This window comes from Grammomys surdaster, unplaced genomic scaffold (genome assembly GCF_004785775.1).
Source record: "Grammomys surdaster isolate TR1022 unplaced genomic scaffold, NIH_TR_1.0 126059, whole genome shotgun sequence".
Classification (NCBI taxonomy): domain Eukaryota; kingdom Metazoa; phylum Chordata; class Mammalia; order Rodentia; family Muridae; genus Grammomys; species Grammomys surdaster.
In genome coordinates, this window is record NW_021620869.1 from 1877893 (window position 1) to 1896491 (window position 18599).

At 39.4% G+C, this 18599-nt stretch overlaps 2 protein-coding genes across 4 annotated transcripts in view; one reads left to right on the plus strand and one right to left on the minus strand.

Moving 5' to 3' along the window:
* Septin2 (septin 2) overlaps positions 1-17090 on the minus strand; it is a 34780-nt gene extending 17690 nt beyond the window's left edge. Inside the window, exons 1-3 of one of the 3 annotated variants that reach the window (XM_028755334.1) lie at positions 17027-17090; positions 5637-5667; positions 3218-3338 (exon numbers count right to left, since the gene is read on the minus strand). In XM_028755334.1, the coding sequence (XP_028611167.1) occupies positions 3218-3338; positions 5637-5645 (130 nt within the window). In that variant the 5' untranslated portion in view covers positions 5646-5667; positions 17027-17090. Of the gene's footprint in view, positions 1-3217; positions 3339-5636; positions 5668-16914; positions 16934-17026 lie in introns of those variants that run through there. The other 2 variants (XM_028755336.1, XM_028755335.1) reach the window with 2 other exon arrangements.
* Positions 17091-17175: 85 nt separating this feature from the next.
* The window catches only part of Hdlbp (high density lipoprotein binding protein), a 69639-nt gene continuing 68215 nt past the window's right edge, over positions 17176-18599 (plus strand). Inside the window, exon 1 of the mRNA XM_028755443.1 lies at positions 17176-17380. The gene's annotated coding sequence lies outside the window, so the exon portion shown is untranslated. The remainder of the gene's footprint in view (positions 17381-18599) is intronic.

The window sequence follows — 18599 nt, forward strand, 5'->3', positions numbered from 1 at the left end:
CTAAAAAAAAAAAAAAAAAAAAAAAAAAAAAAAAAAAAACAACAACAAAACAACAACAACAAAAAACAAAAAAAAAAACCCAAAAGAACAAAAACCCCCAACAAAACAAAAACTCAATAACTAATTTAACTTTGAATTTTAAAAAATGTATTGTATGCTTGTACATATGTGCTATGGCTGTATGGGTCCTTTGTGAAGCTCAAAGGCCAATTCTTGGGATTTAGTTCTCCCCTGACAACTTCTGGGCTCGGTCAAATTTTGGTTGTCAGGTCTATCCGCAAGCACTTCTATCCAGAGATGGAGTTGTAGGAAGAAGAGGAACAGGAGACAAGAGAGAGAAAGGACGCATGCAAATTAGAAGCAGGATAAAGCAAAATCTCTTAAGCCCTACATCAATGATGTAATTCCTCAAGCAAGGGTCCACCTCTTCAAGGACCCATAACCTCCCTCAACAGCACTATCATCAGAGACCAAATGTTCAAAGACATTAGCCTACAGGTAGCCCATAAGAGACAGTATTCAAAACATCCCAACTGTATAATTTTGCTTTGGCTATTCAGTTTTAAAAAAAAATCCAAACTCATGTTTTAATTTTTGTTTTAACAGTATATTGGAGAGTATGAATATAACACTGTAAATGGCCGAATATTTCTTTCTCCTCTCCGTGTCAAAGTCTCATTATGTTGCTCAGGTTGGTCTCCAACTTGGATTCCTCTTCTACCTAAGCACTGGGTTTACAGACATGCACTATCACACTTTAGTAAGTGTGATATCTTTAATAAATGATATTTCTAACTTAGTAAGTAGTTAAGCAGTTTGATTCTCCAAGGCTTGTTTATAATTTTTTAGGGATAAATAACAATATACTTTATGTCTACTTTAGCCCTGTAGACCCTACTAAGTGCCCTGAATGTTTAACGAGTTCTCTTTGAATGGCTGGAATTCAAATGTTTCCAAACACACAAGAGTTTTCTAGCCCTGTGCAGTCTCCAGTTCAGTTCACTGCCTGATAAGGACACTTTTGGCCAATACCTCAGAAGGAGTCCTGGTGTGTAATTCTGGAATTCTTTTGCTTTTTGAGAATTTTGCCTAGCTACCTCAGGTTCTAGCTCTGAGACATTGTTATATTCTTGATCGATTTCATTCTCCCCTTCTGGTAAAAGGTAGAAGAACCATGTAGTAACTTGACAGGTCTATGTAATTTGTTTTCTTTCTGTGAAGGACTAAATTCCTACATTGCCTACAGTCCAGGTTGTTAAAATAAGCAACAACAACCCAAATACATATGTAATAGTTAGTCTTCTAGTTCTTCACTACAGGAGGGCTAACTTATTTCAGGGGCTGATAAACCTCAGACATCAACTCAAATCCAGTCTGCTGCCTTTCTTGTAAACGAAGCTTTACTGGAACATTATGCCTACTTGTTTATGTGCTGACTATGGCTCCTTTCCTTCTGTAAGTTTAGAGCTGAATATTATGACTACACTATATGGCTCAGGCTAATGTGGTGCTTTTTAGAAAGCTTACTGACTCCTGAATTATATACAGTCAGAGAGTGAAGATACTGCTTCTTTTTTGAGTGCTACATATCAGATAATAATGTGACAGAGTACACTGGCCTTTTCTACCAAGAACTTAAACTCATTATTTTTATTATGTAAAAACATTATATTCCAAAATATGTTGGTATCTATCTTCATTTTAGATCTGTGAACTATTAATTCTAAGGAATAATCAAGTCTTACTTGATCATAACCACCATTAAGCTTTTCAAATGCTTAATCAGTTTAGAAATTTAGCAACTGCAAAAAACTAACTAAAATGTGATATGGCTAACAGAGTAACAAACAGTTCATCATTAGAGCCAGGTATGGTGGCTTAAGCATTGAACAACACACAAGGTAGTGTATATCTCTGTATATATGCATTTCTCTGTAAGTTTGAGCCCAGCCTAGTCTACATAGCTGCTTCTAGGTCAGCCAGTGCTACATAGTGAAACACCGTTTAAAACAAACAGTAACAAAAACAATAAAAAAAAACCCCTCCACCACAGTTTATCATTAAGCTTCTACTATCATGCTAAAACCCAATACACAGTAGGCTCCATAACACATTATGCCAGCATCTATAGCTGATACAACAGAAGTACATTCAAGCAACCACTCAATTTCAAAGTACTTCCACTAGAATTTTATAAATTACTAATTTTTAAGGGATAATTAAACACAATACCAATTAAATGATTACATAGTCATCTCTAATATTTAACAATTCTGCAAATTCACCTTTAACAATACCTTACAAATTTGGGTCGTCAAAATTGGCAGTGTCTATTTTTGTTGTTGTTTTGAGACAGGATCTATGTAGTCCTGGTTGTTCCAGAACTCACTATGTAGACCAGGCTGGCTTCAGACTCACTGAGATCTTCCTGTCTCTGCCCCACAAGTGCTGAAATTGAAGGTATGCACCACCATGCTCTGCCTTTGACAGTGTCTTTAAGATCCTTCTTGTTTGGTGTCTCTCGTAAGACAGTGGCTGACGTCAGCAGGGATGGCAGATGTGTATAGGAAGCCTAACTGGGCCTGGAAGATGTTCTGAAGTAGGTCATCTACTAGGCTACTGGCAGGCTCAGCTCCTTGCCTTTATAAAGTTATGACAGCTAGCTTCCTCTAGTATCTTTTATGAGCTAGTCTTGGAAGTCACATCATTTCTACAAAACCACCTACAACTTAAAAGGGGTGTGAAGGACAACAAGATGATTCAGAAAGCAAAAGGCACTTGCTGTTCAAAAGCCTGGTGTTCTGAGTTCTATCCTTAGAATCCATATAAAGATGAAAGAGATGTAGAGAACCACCTCTACACAAGTGTGCCTCTGTGCACATTAAATACATGCACACACATAAATAATAAAAAAGAAACAACAACAAAAACCCAAAGAGATCCTAGTAGGGAGCAAGCATTTTAAAAGTTAATTATAACAAAGAAACTTCCATTGTATATGAATAAAGAAATTAAATAAAAATCATATTTTCTTCTTGAGCAAAGTTTACTGAATGTATGTGTGCATATACATGAAATCTTGGCCAAATAAATATAAATATTTTTAAGTTCCAGAGTTGATTTTGCGAAGAAAGAAATTTTCTCACTTACATTACAGGTAAGGCCAATGCATTTCATAGGTTGGGAAAGGGGAACATTTAGAAAGATAGCTTCTTACCAACCACCATCAGAGTGAACTCGAACCCCTTTTTCACTGATTTTCGGTGAACTTGATTGGGAAGATTTGCAAATCCAACATACCCAGGAGTTTCTGGATTTATAAACTGAGTTGGTTGTTGCTAAAGATTTAAAAATACAAAATAGAGCTAATAAACACCTTATTGGTTGCTTTTATGACATTATCAGACCTGTGAAAAACATGGTAATCAGTAGCTCTCCCAAATTAAAAAAATAAAATAAAATCAACAGAAAAAACCCTCCACAAATCACCACGTATACTTTTATCAGAAAATTGTACACTTAAGTGGATTAAAGAAAACACAATCTGAACCCGGAGAGATGGCTCAGCGGTTATGAGCACTGGCTGTTCTTCCAGGGGACCCAGGTCAATTCCCAGCACCCACATGCTAGCTCACAACTGTCTATAGCTCCAGCTCCCAGGGATTCAATACTCTAATACAGACAGACAGACATGCAGGCAAAACACCAATACACAGAAAATAAAAATAACTAAATCATTTAAAATATATACACAAGCCAATCTAATTCCTTACTTATATGCTGGCTCATAATTAGCATTGACAGCCAATTTCTGCTTAGCAATATAACTATGTAAAATATGCAAGACTAGCTTATCTCAAAGAAACAAATTAAATTATGGCTTGAGATAAAGAGAGTTATAGAAAACCGACTCTCTCATTAAACACTTAGCTAAATACTAGCCTCCAACCAGGTATCAGGAATGATGCTCTGTGAAAACATCTGGGAATGAGACGCTTCTTCTATCCTTTCTCTTATGTCACAGAGAAAGGCAGGGAATCTAGGAGTGGAATGTTGAGATTTCAGGTTCAAAAACTATCAGACAGGGCTGGAGAGATGGCTGAGTGGTTAAGAACCCTGACTGCTCTTCCAGAGGTCCTGAGTTCAATTCCCAGCAACCACATGGTGGCTCACAACCATCTGTAATGTGATCTGATGCCCTCTTCTGGTGTGTGTGAAGATAGCTACAATGTACTCATATATATATAATAAATAAATCTTTAAAAAAAAAAAAAACTATCAGACAAAAAAACTAAGCCCACAGCGGACTACCCTGAAATATCTAGTTGTTTGTTTTTGACAGGCTCACTCCATATTCCTGGCTGATCTGGAGCTTGCAGTCTTCCTGTTTCTGCCTCACTGTGTCTGAAGACATCAATAAACTAAGCCCACAGTGGACTACCCTGAAATATCTAGCTGTTTGTTTTTGACAGGCTCTCTCCATATTCCTGGCTGATCTGGAGCTTGCAGTCTTCCTGTTTCAGCCTCACTGTGTCTGAAGACATCAATATTCTTGATGAAAGAATGCCTGATAAGACTAAAGACGATGAAAGATGTGGTAAATCAAGAACAATAAAACCACAATCTAGGAGATAAGAAGATAGAGTACTTGCCTTGCAAGTCCGACAACCTGAAGTCAATCACTAGAAAGCAAATTAAAAACAAAACAAAAAAAACTGGGCATGGTGCTAAGCCTTTGTGATCTTAGCCCTGGACAAGTGAAGATGGGTGGATAATTGAGGCTCCAGGTTAGTAAGAGATCTGTCTCTGTCACTCTCCCTCCTCCCCCAGACACACATAGAGAGAGGAGGGAGGACAAACCAACCAACAAATAAAACACTGATGGACAATGAAGAATGATATCCAAGGTTGAACTCTAGCTTCTGCACACACATGCATGCACATGCTCACACAGCCTCCCCCACCCCTTAAATCCTACAATTTATGCAATAGCATACAAAAATGAAAAAAATGTTACTGCATTATTTGAACTAAATGAAAATAAGTTATAAAATAGCATTTCTCTTACGATTACATTTATAACTGTCCATTCACATGTACATACATACAAAAATATACCTAAAACTTTCATAGTGATTATTTCTGGGGTAGAATAGCTCTTTTATTTAATCTCTGTTCCACATTATTTGTATAAGAAACAGTAAATGATATTATGGCTTTACTTTGGGTAGTAATACACACCAATAGACTCAGAAATAAAAGGCAAAGCAAAATGATAACCTTCAGTTTTAACTACAAGTCCCACTTTCTTAGCTTATGTCCTTTAGAACTAATTTATATCAGGGTTCTGGAACAATTTATAAGGGCTAATCTAAACCAATGTAGTATGTCTAAGAGCCCTATTAATTTAGTTATATGAATTATTAGACTTTTTAGTTGCTATTTGATTGGTATAGGAAAAATCTAAGATGGTCGAAAGGATTTATATTGACAGATTTAAAAATCTGGTAAAGAAGGCAACTCAAAACTTTAGAATAATACAAAATCAGAAATTTATCTTTCGAAATCCTTATTAGCTATCTGAAAATTTAAAACAATTTCTCTTTACACCATAGATACATGAACTATGACCTTACCTTAGACATCTTTCTTGATTTTTCTGTCTATCTGTTAAAAAAGAAAAGACGAATATCTGAATTTGTATATGCATATTTAGCAGCATGAACTGACCCATGAAGGTAGACACGTAACATCAGTTTGTTTCTTTAGCTTCCCAGTAACCTCAAACATTCCTCTAGATTACTCAATACAAAGAAAAAATTAAATAAGCTGACAAAAGTATCTGGACATACATTTCTATATTTCCAAATATATACTTTTTTTCTTTCAGAACTGATTATATTCTAGACATCAGGGATGACAGGATGGGAGAAAAAGACAACCTACTTCATATCTCTAATGTAACTGAAGATTTTCAAGGAAAAAGGATACCACTGTGTCCAGAGTCCTGGATCCTGAATGTGTGTCATCTCTGACTGAAAGAACACTAGTTTAACTTGGGAACTAAATTTTGGCCCTGGGGCACAAGGTACAACATGAAGCACATTTACAAGTAAAGAGGACAGATTGAATTTTTTAATGTTTATGTGCCTGTTTGGTACCTCTGAGGTCAGGTGTCAGATCCCCTGGAACTGGAATTATGGATGGCTGTGAACCACCATGTAGATGTCAGGAGCCAAATCCAAGTCCAAATCCAGGGCCTCCAAAAGAGCAGTAAGTGTTCTTAACCACTGAGACCATCTCTCTAGCCCCAGAGCTGAATTTTTACACAAAATTTACAACCCTGAAGCTTTGGGAAACATGGAATGTGTTTCCTTTGACTTCCGTTGGAACTCAGAACTTAGCAGAAAGTTTCTGTGATGTTTTCCAAACCTTAACCTACCTACATAATCACTGCAGACCCCAAGTTTCTCTCTACAGTGGAAATGTTTTCAAGCACCTAAGACAAAATGAGGTTCCTGCACTTCACTGTATTTGAGTAGGTAAATTAAGGTAGGCATGCAAAAGAATTCACAGGCCTTTGAGTATTATGACGTTTCATGAGGAACTGAGTCTTTCCACTGGCTTCTATAAGCTTTTTTTAAAAAATATTACTTATTTATTATTATTTATAAGAGTACATACACTGTTGTTGTCTTCAGACACACACCAGAAGAGTGCAACAGATCCCATTACAGATGGTAGTGAGCCACCATTTGGTTGCTGGGAATTGAACTCAGGACCTCTGGAAGAACAATCAGTGCTTTTAACCACTGAGCCATCTCCCCAGCCTGGCTTCTCTAAGCTTTGATGTTGAAAAATTAAGGACACCTACATAAAGGATTTTCAAAGTGTCCAGCAGGGGAGAACATATAGAGGCAAAGAAAAAAAACAAACAAAATCTTCCTGTCAAAAACAAATACCAATCTATATACTAGCCAGCTATCTGGAACTGTGTAAGAATGAATTAAGGTCCCTTAGATAGAAAGGACATCCTTGAAAAAATGCTATTAATAGGCAACAAATAAATATATTAAACTATCTCAGCAAAGTTGAAAAATTAGGGGCAGGTGTGAAAATAAAGAAGTAAAACCTTCTAAAGGAGAGATAAATGGGTCAGATGGAGTACAGACTTGCCAGAAGCTGTACTATACCCTGACTGTAAAGAATGGTCCATTGGGAGATAATAGGAAAGGTAGTCACTAACGGGGAATAAAGCAGTCATCCCAAATCAATAGAAAAATTTAAAACTATATACAGTGGTCCATTCCTGTAACCCCAACATGGGAAGGCTGAGGCAAGAAGAAAGTGAATTCAAGGCCACCCCTGGATAGTTTTCTTGATTTTGTGGGCATTTTTTTCTTCCGGATAGGATCTCTCTACTGTATATCCCTAGCTGGCCTTAAAAGTGTGAGCCACAACATTGGGCCAATATTTGTCTTGTTAAAGTCTTAAAAAAATAAATGATAAAAGTAATAAATAGCAACTTAATCAAATCAGAATACACAGACAGTGAAAACTATAACAACCTTACATCAAGACCAAAAAATAAAAAGGTGAAATTTGAAAAAATTAATGTGGAAAAAAAAAAAAAAAGGATGTCCTCCTTAAAAGACAAATTGGAATAAAACAAACAGACCAAGCCAACATAATTTGGTTATACTGAATATGGCCAGTGTCAACAGAAGCAAATGGACAGTTTCTGTTGTTTTAAGTCATAGAAGAGTACCTGACAAAGGAGAATGTTAACAATATACTTCTATACGAAGCATGTAGGATAGAAGACAGTATATACAGTTCAATACCATTTTTATGGAAAGAAAAATAGCCATATGTATAAAATCATGCATAAAAATAAATGTATGCACGACATGCTTATGGTTATTTATTATAGTGGAACTGGACATGATTACAACTTTCTCAATACAGTTCACCTGCCCAGCAAACAATATCTGCTTCACATGTTCTTCTGCGATTAGTCAGAAATAATTTTCTTCCAACAGCTTGACTCATGGTACACAAAACATCTCCTTCATGCAGCTACTGCTATTCTCATTAAAAGGTAGATATTATGTGCTTTTATATACTAGCATATGGGGACATTTTTAACTTACATGATAAAAAGAATGACAGCAGACACCTGCCTATAGAAAGTAATATGGAGAACTAGAATTCTCTACATGATTTCCTCTATTTATAGGAGAAAAATGTTACCATTAGCTGTTTGCATTCATGGTGTACTTTGAAATATGCAATACAGAGGAGTTAGAACTCAACAATTTGGGGTAGCTCCTCCTACCAGCCAATGGGCTACAGTGAAAATTAAGGATTTCATTTTCACAAAATGTGGCTATAAATCTTGTAAAATGTAAATGTTGAATTTTAAGTGAAGGAAAAATAAGATCAGAGATATTTTTAAAAATGTTTTGTCTTCTGTAAAGAGTAAAGATAAATGTTAAGGGGACTTCCTGTCTGGGCCCGAGCATAGAGCAGGTCACAGGCGGCAGCTCTGTACCCAACCCAAGAAAACTGAAAGAGGGACTCCCAGGAGCTTTAACTCAGGCAGCATCCCAGGTAAAAATGAATCACCCGTGATGTCTGCTGTTAGAAGTTCTAATCCAGATGCTGGCCTCCGAACTTATACTACTCAGACCTTTGAAGGGCCACTGACAAGAACATGAAACAGCTAGAGATTGACATCTTAATCTGAAGAAATCCCTCGTTTCGCCGTCTGAAGAGACCTCCTAAAACCGCAAAGATCCTTATTGGACTTGATTTACTCTATTACCAATAGAAAAGGCTGTGTACAGCTCTTGACTGTGTACAGCCCTTAAAGAACAAGGTTGCCTTTACATAGACAAGACAAGGAGGGTTAAAGAGAGCATGAAATAAGTAGTGAAGGCCCTAAGAAAAATCAGAGAGAGAAAGAGACAGATGAATGCTGGTACAAGAATTGGTTTTCAGCCTCTCCAAGGTTGTCAACCCTATTTCCTTCCATCTTGGGACCATTATTTGGGTTCTTTTTGCTTTTTTCTCCTGGTCCCTGGCCTTCAAATAGGCGGATTAACTCTATGATACAACAGATAAATAGTTTGGTAGCAAAACCTACTCAGATACATTATCATAAGTTAGCTATGGAGGACCACAAGACTCAAGATGAGGTTGTTACTTTATACAGGGTGTTCCCAAAACCCATCTCCACCCAACCTAAAAGGGGGGACTTCTGCCCCTAGACCAAGCAGAGAGGGGCCACCCAGAACCCCCTCTGACAGGTGGTCTGAATTCTTGCTTAGGCTGCGAGGCTAAGCACTGCAAGGGAATATAAATAAAAGATAAAAATATCTATCTGGGTTCCCTGAGGGACAAGCCTGACTGCATAGGGGTTGATGTCAAAAGTATCCCCTCTCCAGGAAAAAGACATCAGGACGAGTATGGCCCTCATGCCTCACTGGACAACGACAGGGGGACTGGAGCCATTACAAGGTCCCCTTCAAATACTGGAGGTCAGGCCTCTATCCCTGCCTTCGCAAGTTTAGAATTGCCACAGCTCTTCTATACTTAGAGAAGGGAGGAGATGTCAGGGGCAGCCCTGCTTACACACTAAAGGCCTAAAATCAGCCATAGGCCTAAAATCAGCAATAGGCCTATCATACATGTATACTAACACCAAGTCTTGGGTCTCAGTGGAAACACATTGAAACAGATGGCTATAAGCTAATGTAAACAGGCAGCTTTTGTGGAAATTTACCAGCCTGAGTAGTCATAGACCTTGTAAACAGGTAGCCTTGGCAGACAATACCAACTTAGATAAGGACAAGCGAGTCATAGGCAGAGTCATAGTGACTTGTCCCCTGAACCTTCACCCAGTTGATACCCGGTTCTGAAGATATCTGTATTCCCCCTGAACTCCCACACTCCAGTGTCATTCCCTTCCCCACATCCTGCCTTTCTGTGTTTATAACCCCTGTGTGAATGAATTACGATTTGTGAAAAATAAATTAAAATAAATAAATAAATGTTAAACAAAAACATCAAGAAATTCAAAGTTATTGTAGCAGGAAAACTAGCTTCTTCTCTAATCCCCACCCCACTCCCGCCTGTAGTATCAAATTCTTACTGTTTTTATCACCTTCCAAGGGTCATAAAGGTCAAAATTGTCAAGTTATTTTGATTTTAATAAATAACATCTAACTTCTTTAACAGTTAATACATGGGATATACTTGGGATTCCATGGAAACACAGTTGTATTCCAAATAAATATGTATAAGTCATCATATTAACTCTTGATAATGCAAAAGCATTAAGAGACAATCATTTAAATTTTTTGTAAGGAAGATAACAGATAAGGAAGATAACAGAGCCCTGTCCAAATACATTACTACAGATAAAACCATAAAGCAAAGACAAAGAAAAATTCCAAATCAACTTAAACAGTATTCCAAGGGCAGAAAGACAGTAATAATACAACCAGTCTTGCTTAATTGATATACAGAAGCTCTATGGAATAAGGAATGAATAAAACCACATAGCCTACATTTTAAAAATATTAAGAAAACGTGAAAGCTTTCATTTACTTTTTAGGGTTTTGTTTTAGAAATAGTTTCTCATGGTCCTGAAACTTGCTATGTAAACCAGAATGGCTTCAAACTCATAGAGATCTGCCTGCCTCTATCTCCAGAGGGATTAAAGGTATGTATGAACTACTATGTCCAGCCTGAAAGCTTTTTGCAATCAACACTCTCAACACATGATCTGTTTAAACTAAAGGTGAAAAGAAACAAACTTTCAAAGAGCTGGAACGATCCTGAACTCGGATTAAGGAAATTCCCAAAGCAAAAACCACAAGTTGTTTCTAGGAACCAATGGAATTGGGGTGGGGGAGATGCAGATGTCCATTTAGAGGACAAACTCAAACTTGAGTTTATATATTTTTATCAGTAACAGTGCAAATAAAGAAATTTTGTTCCACTAACCTGGGCTCATGGGGGCTCAGAGACTAGACCAAGTATAAAGGAACCTATATGGGTCTGACCTAGATCCTGTGCGTATGTTATGGTGTGTAGCTTGCTATTCTTGTGGGACTCCTAACAGTGGGCGTGGGAGCTATCTCTGACCCTTTTGCCTGCTTTTGGGACCCTTTTCCTCGTCTAGCCTTAATATGAGGGAGGTACCTAGTCTTATCGAAACTTGATATGTCATGCTTGCTTGATATCCCTGGGAGGAGTGGATTTGGGGGAGAAGAGAAGTGGAAGGGAGAAACTGGGAGGAGAGAAAGGAGGAGCAACTGCAGTCTGGATGTAATAAATGAAAGAAAGAAGTTTTGTCCCTAAAAATATCCACAAATGATAAAAAAAAATTCTGAAGAAATAAAGAGAAAAGAAATGAAATTATTCTAAAAATAGAAGGACAAGTAAGTCCAAAAGCTAAATCTTTGAAATAAATGCTTTGAGGGTCTCACTATTTAGCTCTGGCTGTCCTGAAACTATGTAGACTGAGCTGGCTTCTAACTCATAGAAATCCATTTGCCTCTACCTCCCCAGTGTTTCTAGTTAAAGGAATCTGCCACCATGACTGACAAAAACAAGTTCTTTTCCATATAAATCCAACTAGAGAAATGAGAATAGGCATAAAAGAAGGCACAATCACAAATAAAGACTACAAAAAGGCCACAATTATATATTACACTATACATTACCAAAACAGAAAGCTAGAACTGATGCCACTAAACTCTAGCAATAGGACCAGCTAGATGGCTGGCTCATCGTTACAAGGGTCTTGCCTCCAAGCCTGAATACCAGAGTTAGATCTCAGGGATTCACATGGTAAAGGAAGAATAGGCTCCAGCAAGTTGTCTACTAATCTCAGCACACAAGGAGCATATGCCCCATGCTCCCCAAATACATACATAAATATTAAAACATTCTAGAAAAGAGAGCAAAGCATCCACATGCATGCACACACACACATGCACACACACACACACCCCTAAACTATAAATGTAAAGGGGCTAATACCAGATGGAATTAGAGCAAAATAGCATGAAATTCTGAAGAGACAATAACAAAGTCATTTAACTATTCCAAGTCACTGCAGAAAGAAGGGAAATGCTCAGGTTTGTTAGTGAAATCAACATAATTTTAATAACAATACAGATGGGAAAGGAAGAAGGTTCCACAGTAAAGAAATAACAAATATCAAATTAGCTTCATTCATGGATATAAATACAAAATTTAAAACTATTTGCTGGCAATTAGATTCTAGTAATGTATCAAAAGTATCAATATAACAAAAGAAGAGAAACCCATATATAAACAGATACCAATGAGGTATTTAATTAAATTCAGCAATCAATCTGCATGAAAACACTAAGGAAACTTCTTATATATAATTCAGGGTTATTTCCCAACCTAATAGCAAATACTATTCCTTAAACAACGGGATTTTTTAAGCTAGGAGATGAAGAGATGGTTCCCAAGCTAAAAGCATTGGCTTGCTCTTCCAGAGGACCCAGGTTTGATCCCAGCAATGACATGCAACTCACATATGTCTGTCTGTTAACTCAAGTTCCAGAGGACCCAATGTTCTCTTTTAACCTCTCTGGGCACCTGGCATGTGATACACAGATATACAAAACACTCATATACATAAAATACAATGTTTGTAAAAGGGGATATTAAATCTATTTGAAATATAATAAATATTAGATAAAAAGTCCATTACTCTTATAATTACTTTAAACACTAAAGAAAAACTTCAAGCACACCCAAAAATATCACAATAAAATGAATCCTCAGGTACCATCCTTTATTCAATTTTAATAATTAACACTCAAGTCCAATATTAGTTTATTTCCAGCTTGCCTGAATTACAGTGAAGCAAATCTTAGAACAACACTTCATTTATAATTCAGTATGCACAAGGCTCCTAAAAATGGTAAGCTATTATTTCTATGAAAAATTAATTATAGTTGTTTAATATAACCAAATACCCAAATGCCTCATTTTTTCACTAAAAAGTAGCATCTACATATTGCAATTTTATAATTATTTAATACTACTCTGTTAGGATTAGTGCATCAAAAAAAATCATTAAACAAAACTACCTTGTTGACAGTAGTGAATACTTGAGTCTAAAAAAACAAAAAAACAAAACAACAGTAGCCAGGCTTGCTGGCTCACATCTTTGATCCTAGCACTTGAGAGGCAGAGGCAGGCAGAACTCTGTGAGTTTGAGGCCAGCCTAGTGTACATAGTGAATTCCAGGACAGTCAAAGCTACTTTATAGAGACCAGATCTAAAAAAGAAAGCCTAGGGCTGGAAAGATGGCTCAGCAGTTAAGCTCACAGCCATCTATGTGATCTGATGCCCTCTTCTGGCACGCCGGTGTACATGCAGATACTGCACTCATATACATCCAATTAAAAAAAAATCTTAAAAAAAAAAAGCTTTGAGCTACCAAGTCATAGCCAACTCATAAAATAAATAAATAAATAAATAAATATTTAAAAAGCAGGCCAATAGTAAAGCAGGCTAAGATGAGTATAGGCCTTCTATCTCTATATGAGAGACTGTCACAAGATCATGAGTATAGATGTTCCAGATTGGCTTAGAACAAAAAAAAAAGAAAAAAAAAGAAAAGAATTTTAGAATATGATAATTTATTTGGTAAGGTGCTAAAACAGATAGATGGCAAGTCAAAAGTCTCTTTCTAGCTGGCTGTGGTGGTGCACCACTGTAATCTTAGCACTCAAAGGACAGGAGGATTGAAAACTGGAGGCCAGCTTGGACTACACAGGGAGACCATGTCTCAAAATCTGAAAGTTTCTTTCTGAATGGTGATTGTGTACATTCTGTGTGTGTGTGTGTGTGGTACTTAGAAGAGTCAGCCTCTGATTTCATTTATGCTAGATAAGTGTTCCTCAAATGAGCTGCATGCCAACATTCAAAGTTTTTCCTATTCCATTTAGAAATGGAAATAGGGGGAAATACTTAGTAAGAATAAAATAAAAAGCAAACCAGGTGTGGTAACAGAGCACTGGAGGCTGAGGTACAAAGATTACAAATTTGAGGCCAACTTGGATTATCATACAGTGAGTTCTGGAATAGTCTAGGCAACCAAAAAAAAAAAAAAAAACATGTCTTAAAACACAGCAAAACACTAAAATGCACAGGAACACATTTTAGGTTGTCTTGTTTGGTTTTGAGACAGTCTTTATAATAAAAGCTCAACTTAAAGTGGCAATCTTATTTCAGTCTCCCAAATGCTGAGACTACAGGGGTGCAACACTATACTTGGCTATGAACGGATATAGAATTAAAAAAAACAAGCCCTAAAACTATCAAGTCATTTGGTTTCTCCTAAATTGGTATAATTAATTTGATTCTAAACTGGAATCCCTATGGTATGTCTCCTTTCTTTAAGCATTGGGTATAATAATGGAAGGATAAATATTTGAGAGTAGAAATGCAGAGACATGCCTTCACTACTATTATATATCATTAATTTCTAACCACCAGATACAGGAAATGTCATGAGTATCTTTCTACATCTCTGTATCTCCTTAGCTTACTGACCTAAGTCTGCAGCCATTTTGAGGTCCTAGGTCAGTTCGGACCAAAGAAGAGTAATTTCCAATATTAGTTTCCTTTCTTTCTATAAGTATCCTGAGGGCTGGAGAGATGGCTCAGCTGTTAAGAGCACTGACTGCTCTTCAGAGGTTCTAAGTTCAGTTCCCAGCAACCACGTAAGTGGCTCACAACCATTTGTAATGGGATCTGATGCCCTCTTCTGGTGTGTCTGAAGACAAGCATCCTGATACACAAGACAAGCACAGAAGTGGAGAATACATACAATGATTCAATATGGAGAATGCCAGGCTATGAATTTGTTACCATACACCCAAACAGAGCTTGTATTCTCAATGATTTTCTAACACTTTATTAAACATAACAAAAAGGGGTTTTGGATTGGGGGGGTAATAAGGACTCAGAAATCTTCCATTCAGGGCAAGCACTTCACCAAAATTGTACATTCCCAGGAATGCCCAATCAAAAACTGAAAGAGTTCTGAAGCACTTGGTTTTTAGAGAAAACCTTGATCCACTAACATACTGCTAGGTACAGACTGCAGATCAGTTAGATTCCCCATATCTAAGATATATGATCAAATTAAAATTTTATTCTTTCACACTGCCTATTTCAGATGTCAGAAGTTATTAAGTTCCTTACACTTGACCCACGGCTTCTTTATTTCAGAGAGTAACACCATTCCCCCTGATCATGAGACAAAGATGACTAGGTAAACAAAACTTAGTTTTGCACGTGGCATTTAAAATAATGGAATACTGACAAATAGAAAGCATCATCCACGTACACAAACTGTTATATTTGTATACGCTACCCCAATCTCCAAAGGCCCCTCAGTACAGGACCCTGGAGAGCTTTTACCCAAAGTGCCTGCACTCTCTTAACATTTACATTTCTTGGATTTGAGGACTGTACAAGTACATTATGCAAGAGAACACTCTTGATGGAGCTTGGGGCAGCAAGCCACAATCAAAGGGAGCTGAATTACACTCATGAATGATAATAGAGGGAGGCCCCACCTCCTTTCCCTAGGTTACCCAGCTAACCCAGAATGAGAAGCTCTGTTCTTTACTGAGCTGTGGGGCTCTGTAAGGAAAAACAAAACAAAACAAAACAAAACAGGTCTTTTCTAGGTGGAAAAATTGAAAAAAGGATCAGGACAACCTTTACAACTAAGAAAATCATCACCAAAATTAGATATAGCAGCACACACTGACAGTTTGAATGCTGGGTATTGCAAAGAATCCCTGAATGGCAACTACCAAAAAAGCCACTGAAAATAAGGAGTCTCAAATTAGAAGCATCATGCAGAAACAGCTTTTATGACCCCTACAAAACCCCGTTTTTCCTTATGTTAGCAAGACAGATTTAAAAATGTATCTGAGATACTAAAACAATTTTCACTACTAAGGAAATACTTGAGAACCTAAGACTTAAATCCCATTCTAGGCAGTAGGGACCCCAATACTTGATTGACACCAGAGAAATACCTAATCTGTCTAAAGGATATCGAATCCAGTGAGAGTCCTGAATAACAAGCAGCGAACAGATAAGCAGAAGACAGAATGTTCGAGGTAACTGCGCTCCAGACACGAGGAGTAAACTGGGTTAAGACCAGCCGTAGAGACCACAGTGGTTTGAACTAGTTCTTTCTATATGTTAAGAGTCTGGAAACGTTCAGGACAAGGCAAGGCGCCACTAACAAATGAGGCCGGAAGATATAAAAGGGCCAGGCGTGGTCTGGGCCTACGGTCAGCTTCAGAGTTAGAACTTCATCGCTTCTCAATCAAAGGCCTCCACTCCATGCTTCCTTTCCAAACTTGTCACTTACACTGCTGCAGCCCTTTGTCTAGGGTCGCAATACCACGGGGAAGGCCACAGCAGACAAGACCACTCCTCAATGCGCCTATCACTGCTTCCAATTGGGGAACTTCATTAACATCCCAGAGTGACTAGCCCTTCACATCCCCAGGACGAAATGGCTCCGTAGAAAATGGCCACACAAGCACAAGTGCTTCGTAGATTTGAATCTAACGCTACCTCACCCAACTCCGCCATTCGCCAGCGTTAAACGCCGACTCTCCACCACACAGTACTTGGACTGTGCGCGGTAACTTCACCGGAGTCAGCCACAGCCGCCCTAACGCCCTGGACCTGGCCAGTAGGATCACCCAGATGGAGGCTGCCCGTCCAGATGTCCTCGAAGGGACGACACCGGCCAGGCATCCATCACTGGAGCCAGGGACTAAGGGCGCGGCCGCCCCTCCCCCACGCGCGCCACTTCCGTACCCGTTATCACCGCATGAGCGGCTGGGGCGAGGAGAGAACTCTAGCACTTTCTCAGGACGGCCAGTTCGACTCGAGCCCGCGCGACAGTGGGTACACATTGCCACACACTTACCCGCTAACACGCCCGAGAACGCTCGCCAGGCTACAGCACCGACCTACCCCGCCCAGCAGCGCGCGCGAACAGATTGCGTCATCGCGCCGTCCCGCCCCTTGCCAACTCCTTCCTGGGCCCCGAGTAGTCCCCTCCCCCGCGGTTGCTAGCAGAGCGCAAGCGTGGACACGATCCTGTCGTCTGCCTCTGCGCAAGCGCTGTGCCCCTCCCACGGCGGTTGGCCATATAGAGGCTGGGGGCGGGGGGAGGTCAAGCGTAGCCTCTTCTCCTTTACCAAGATGGCGTCTTGTTCCTGTTTCGCCACAGTTCCTACCTTATGAGCTTGGATTCCTCACGCTAATAAAAGAGGAGCAGGTAATGAGATTCTCCACTTTGTGGGAAACTAGAGTTGGGGAAAGGATATTTATTAGGAAGGAATGAAGTGTCCACTGAGAACGAGAGACGACCGGGGGCGGGCAGGTGGCAGCATGAGTGCGGAGCAATGAAGGGGAGGGAGCCCTTTGCCTCTACCCTTTCCTCCAGGAAGATGGCGGCAGCACCGAGCTAGGAGCACCGAGCCGGGATAGGCAGGCGCCTGTGACTTGCCGGCGGGCATCTCTAGCTGCCTCCGCGGCCGTCTCTATGGCGGGCTGTCGTCCCGGGATTGGCTACGTGCTAGTCACGTGGGTTTGCCCCCCACCCCCGCACACCATAGAGTGGTGCCTGTCCCTGGGGACGTGGCCTTCCTGTGTGGTCCTGAGCCCGTGCCCCGCGGGGGAGGGCGGAGCCGGCACGACCCCCTACCCTCTTTCAGTCTAGGGTGGGCGGTGAGATTTGCGGCATGCCCTGCTCGCTGCGACCGGCTTGAAGCTGGCTGGGAAGGTGCAGTACTGGAGTGCGGCCTGGCTTGGTTGCCCTTCCCTCTATCCCAGGAGGTCCCCTGGCTGGTCAGCGATCGTAAACTCCTGCCTAGGCCTTGCACCAAGGCCTTTCTATAGGAAAACACTCTAGAGTACCTCGCCTGAGAAGAAACAGCAGTCGCGCGACCCTAGTGGGTGATGCGCACAGTGTCGGTATTCCAAGCTGTTTTGACACATGCCTTGTTGTGAGAGGGTGGTTTTTGTGCGTTATTACTTTGAAAAGTATCCCAGTGCTCGAGGCTACACTGTATATCCTGTTTGAATTAGAAGACTGGGGGGGGGGGGGTGTCGACTGGGCATGGTGTTTGCCTACGGCATAACTGTAAACCAAAAGAGACTGACTTGGTTTTTATTATATTTACAGACAAGGATAAGGTATGGGGAAAACTGGAGGGTTATAATCTTTACTTACAGTTTTTTGGTGTCCGTTTAAAGAGTCACTTTCTTAGCAGGTAACTTTCTGAAGCCCAGTTAAGTCAGTCACAGAATTTTGTTTGAGGCTAGTAGTAGCTACAAGCTAAATTTTTATTAGGAAGCAGATGTGAATACAGAAACACTAGGTGAAACCTATTGCTTAGGCTTACCTTTGAACATTTAAAGTACTCAGAGGCTAAGTTTGTTGATTATGTTAGATACTGGGATACTTAAAAGCAATTCTTCAATGTAGCTGAAAG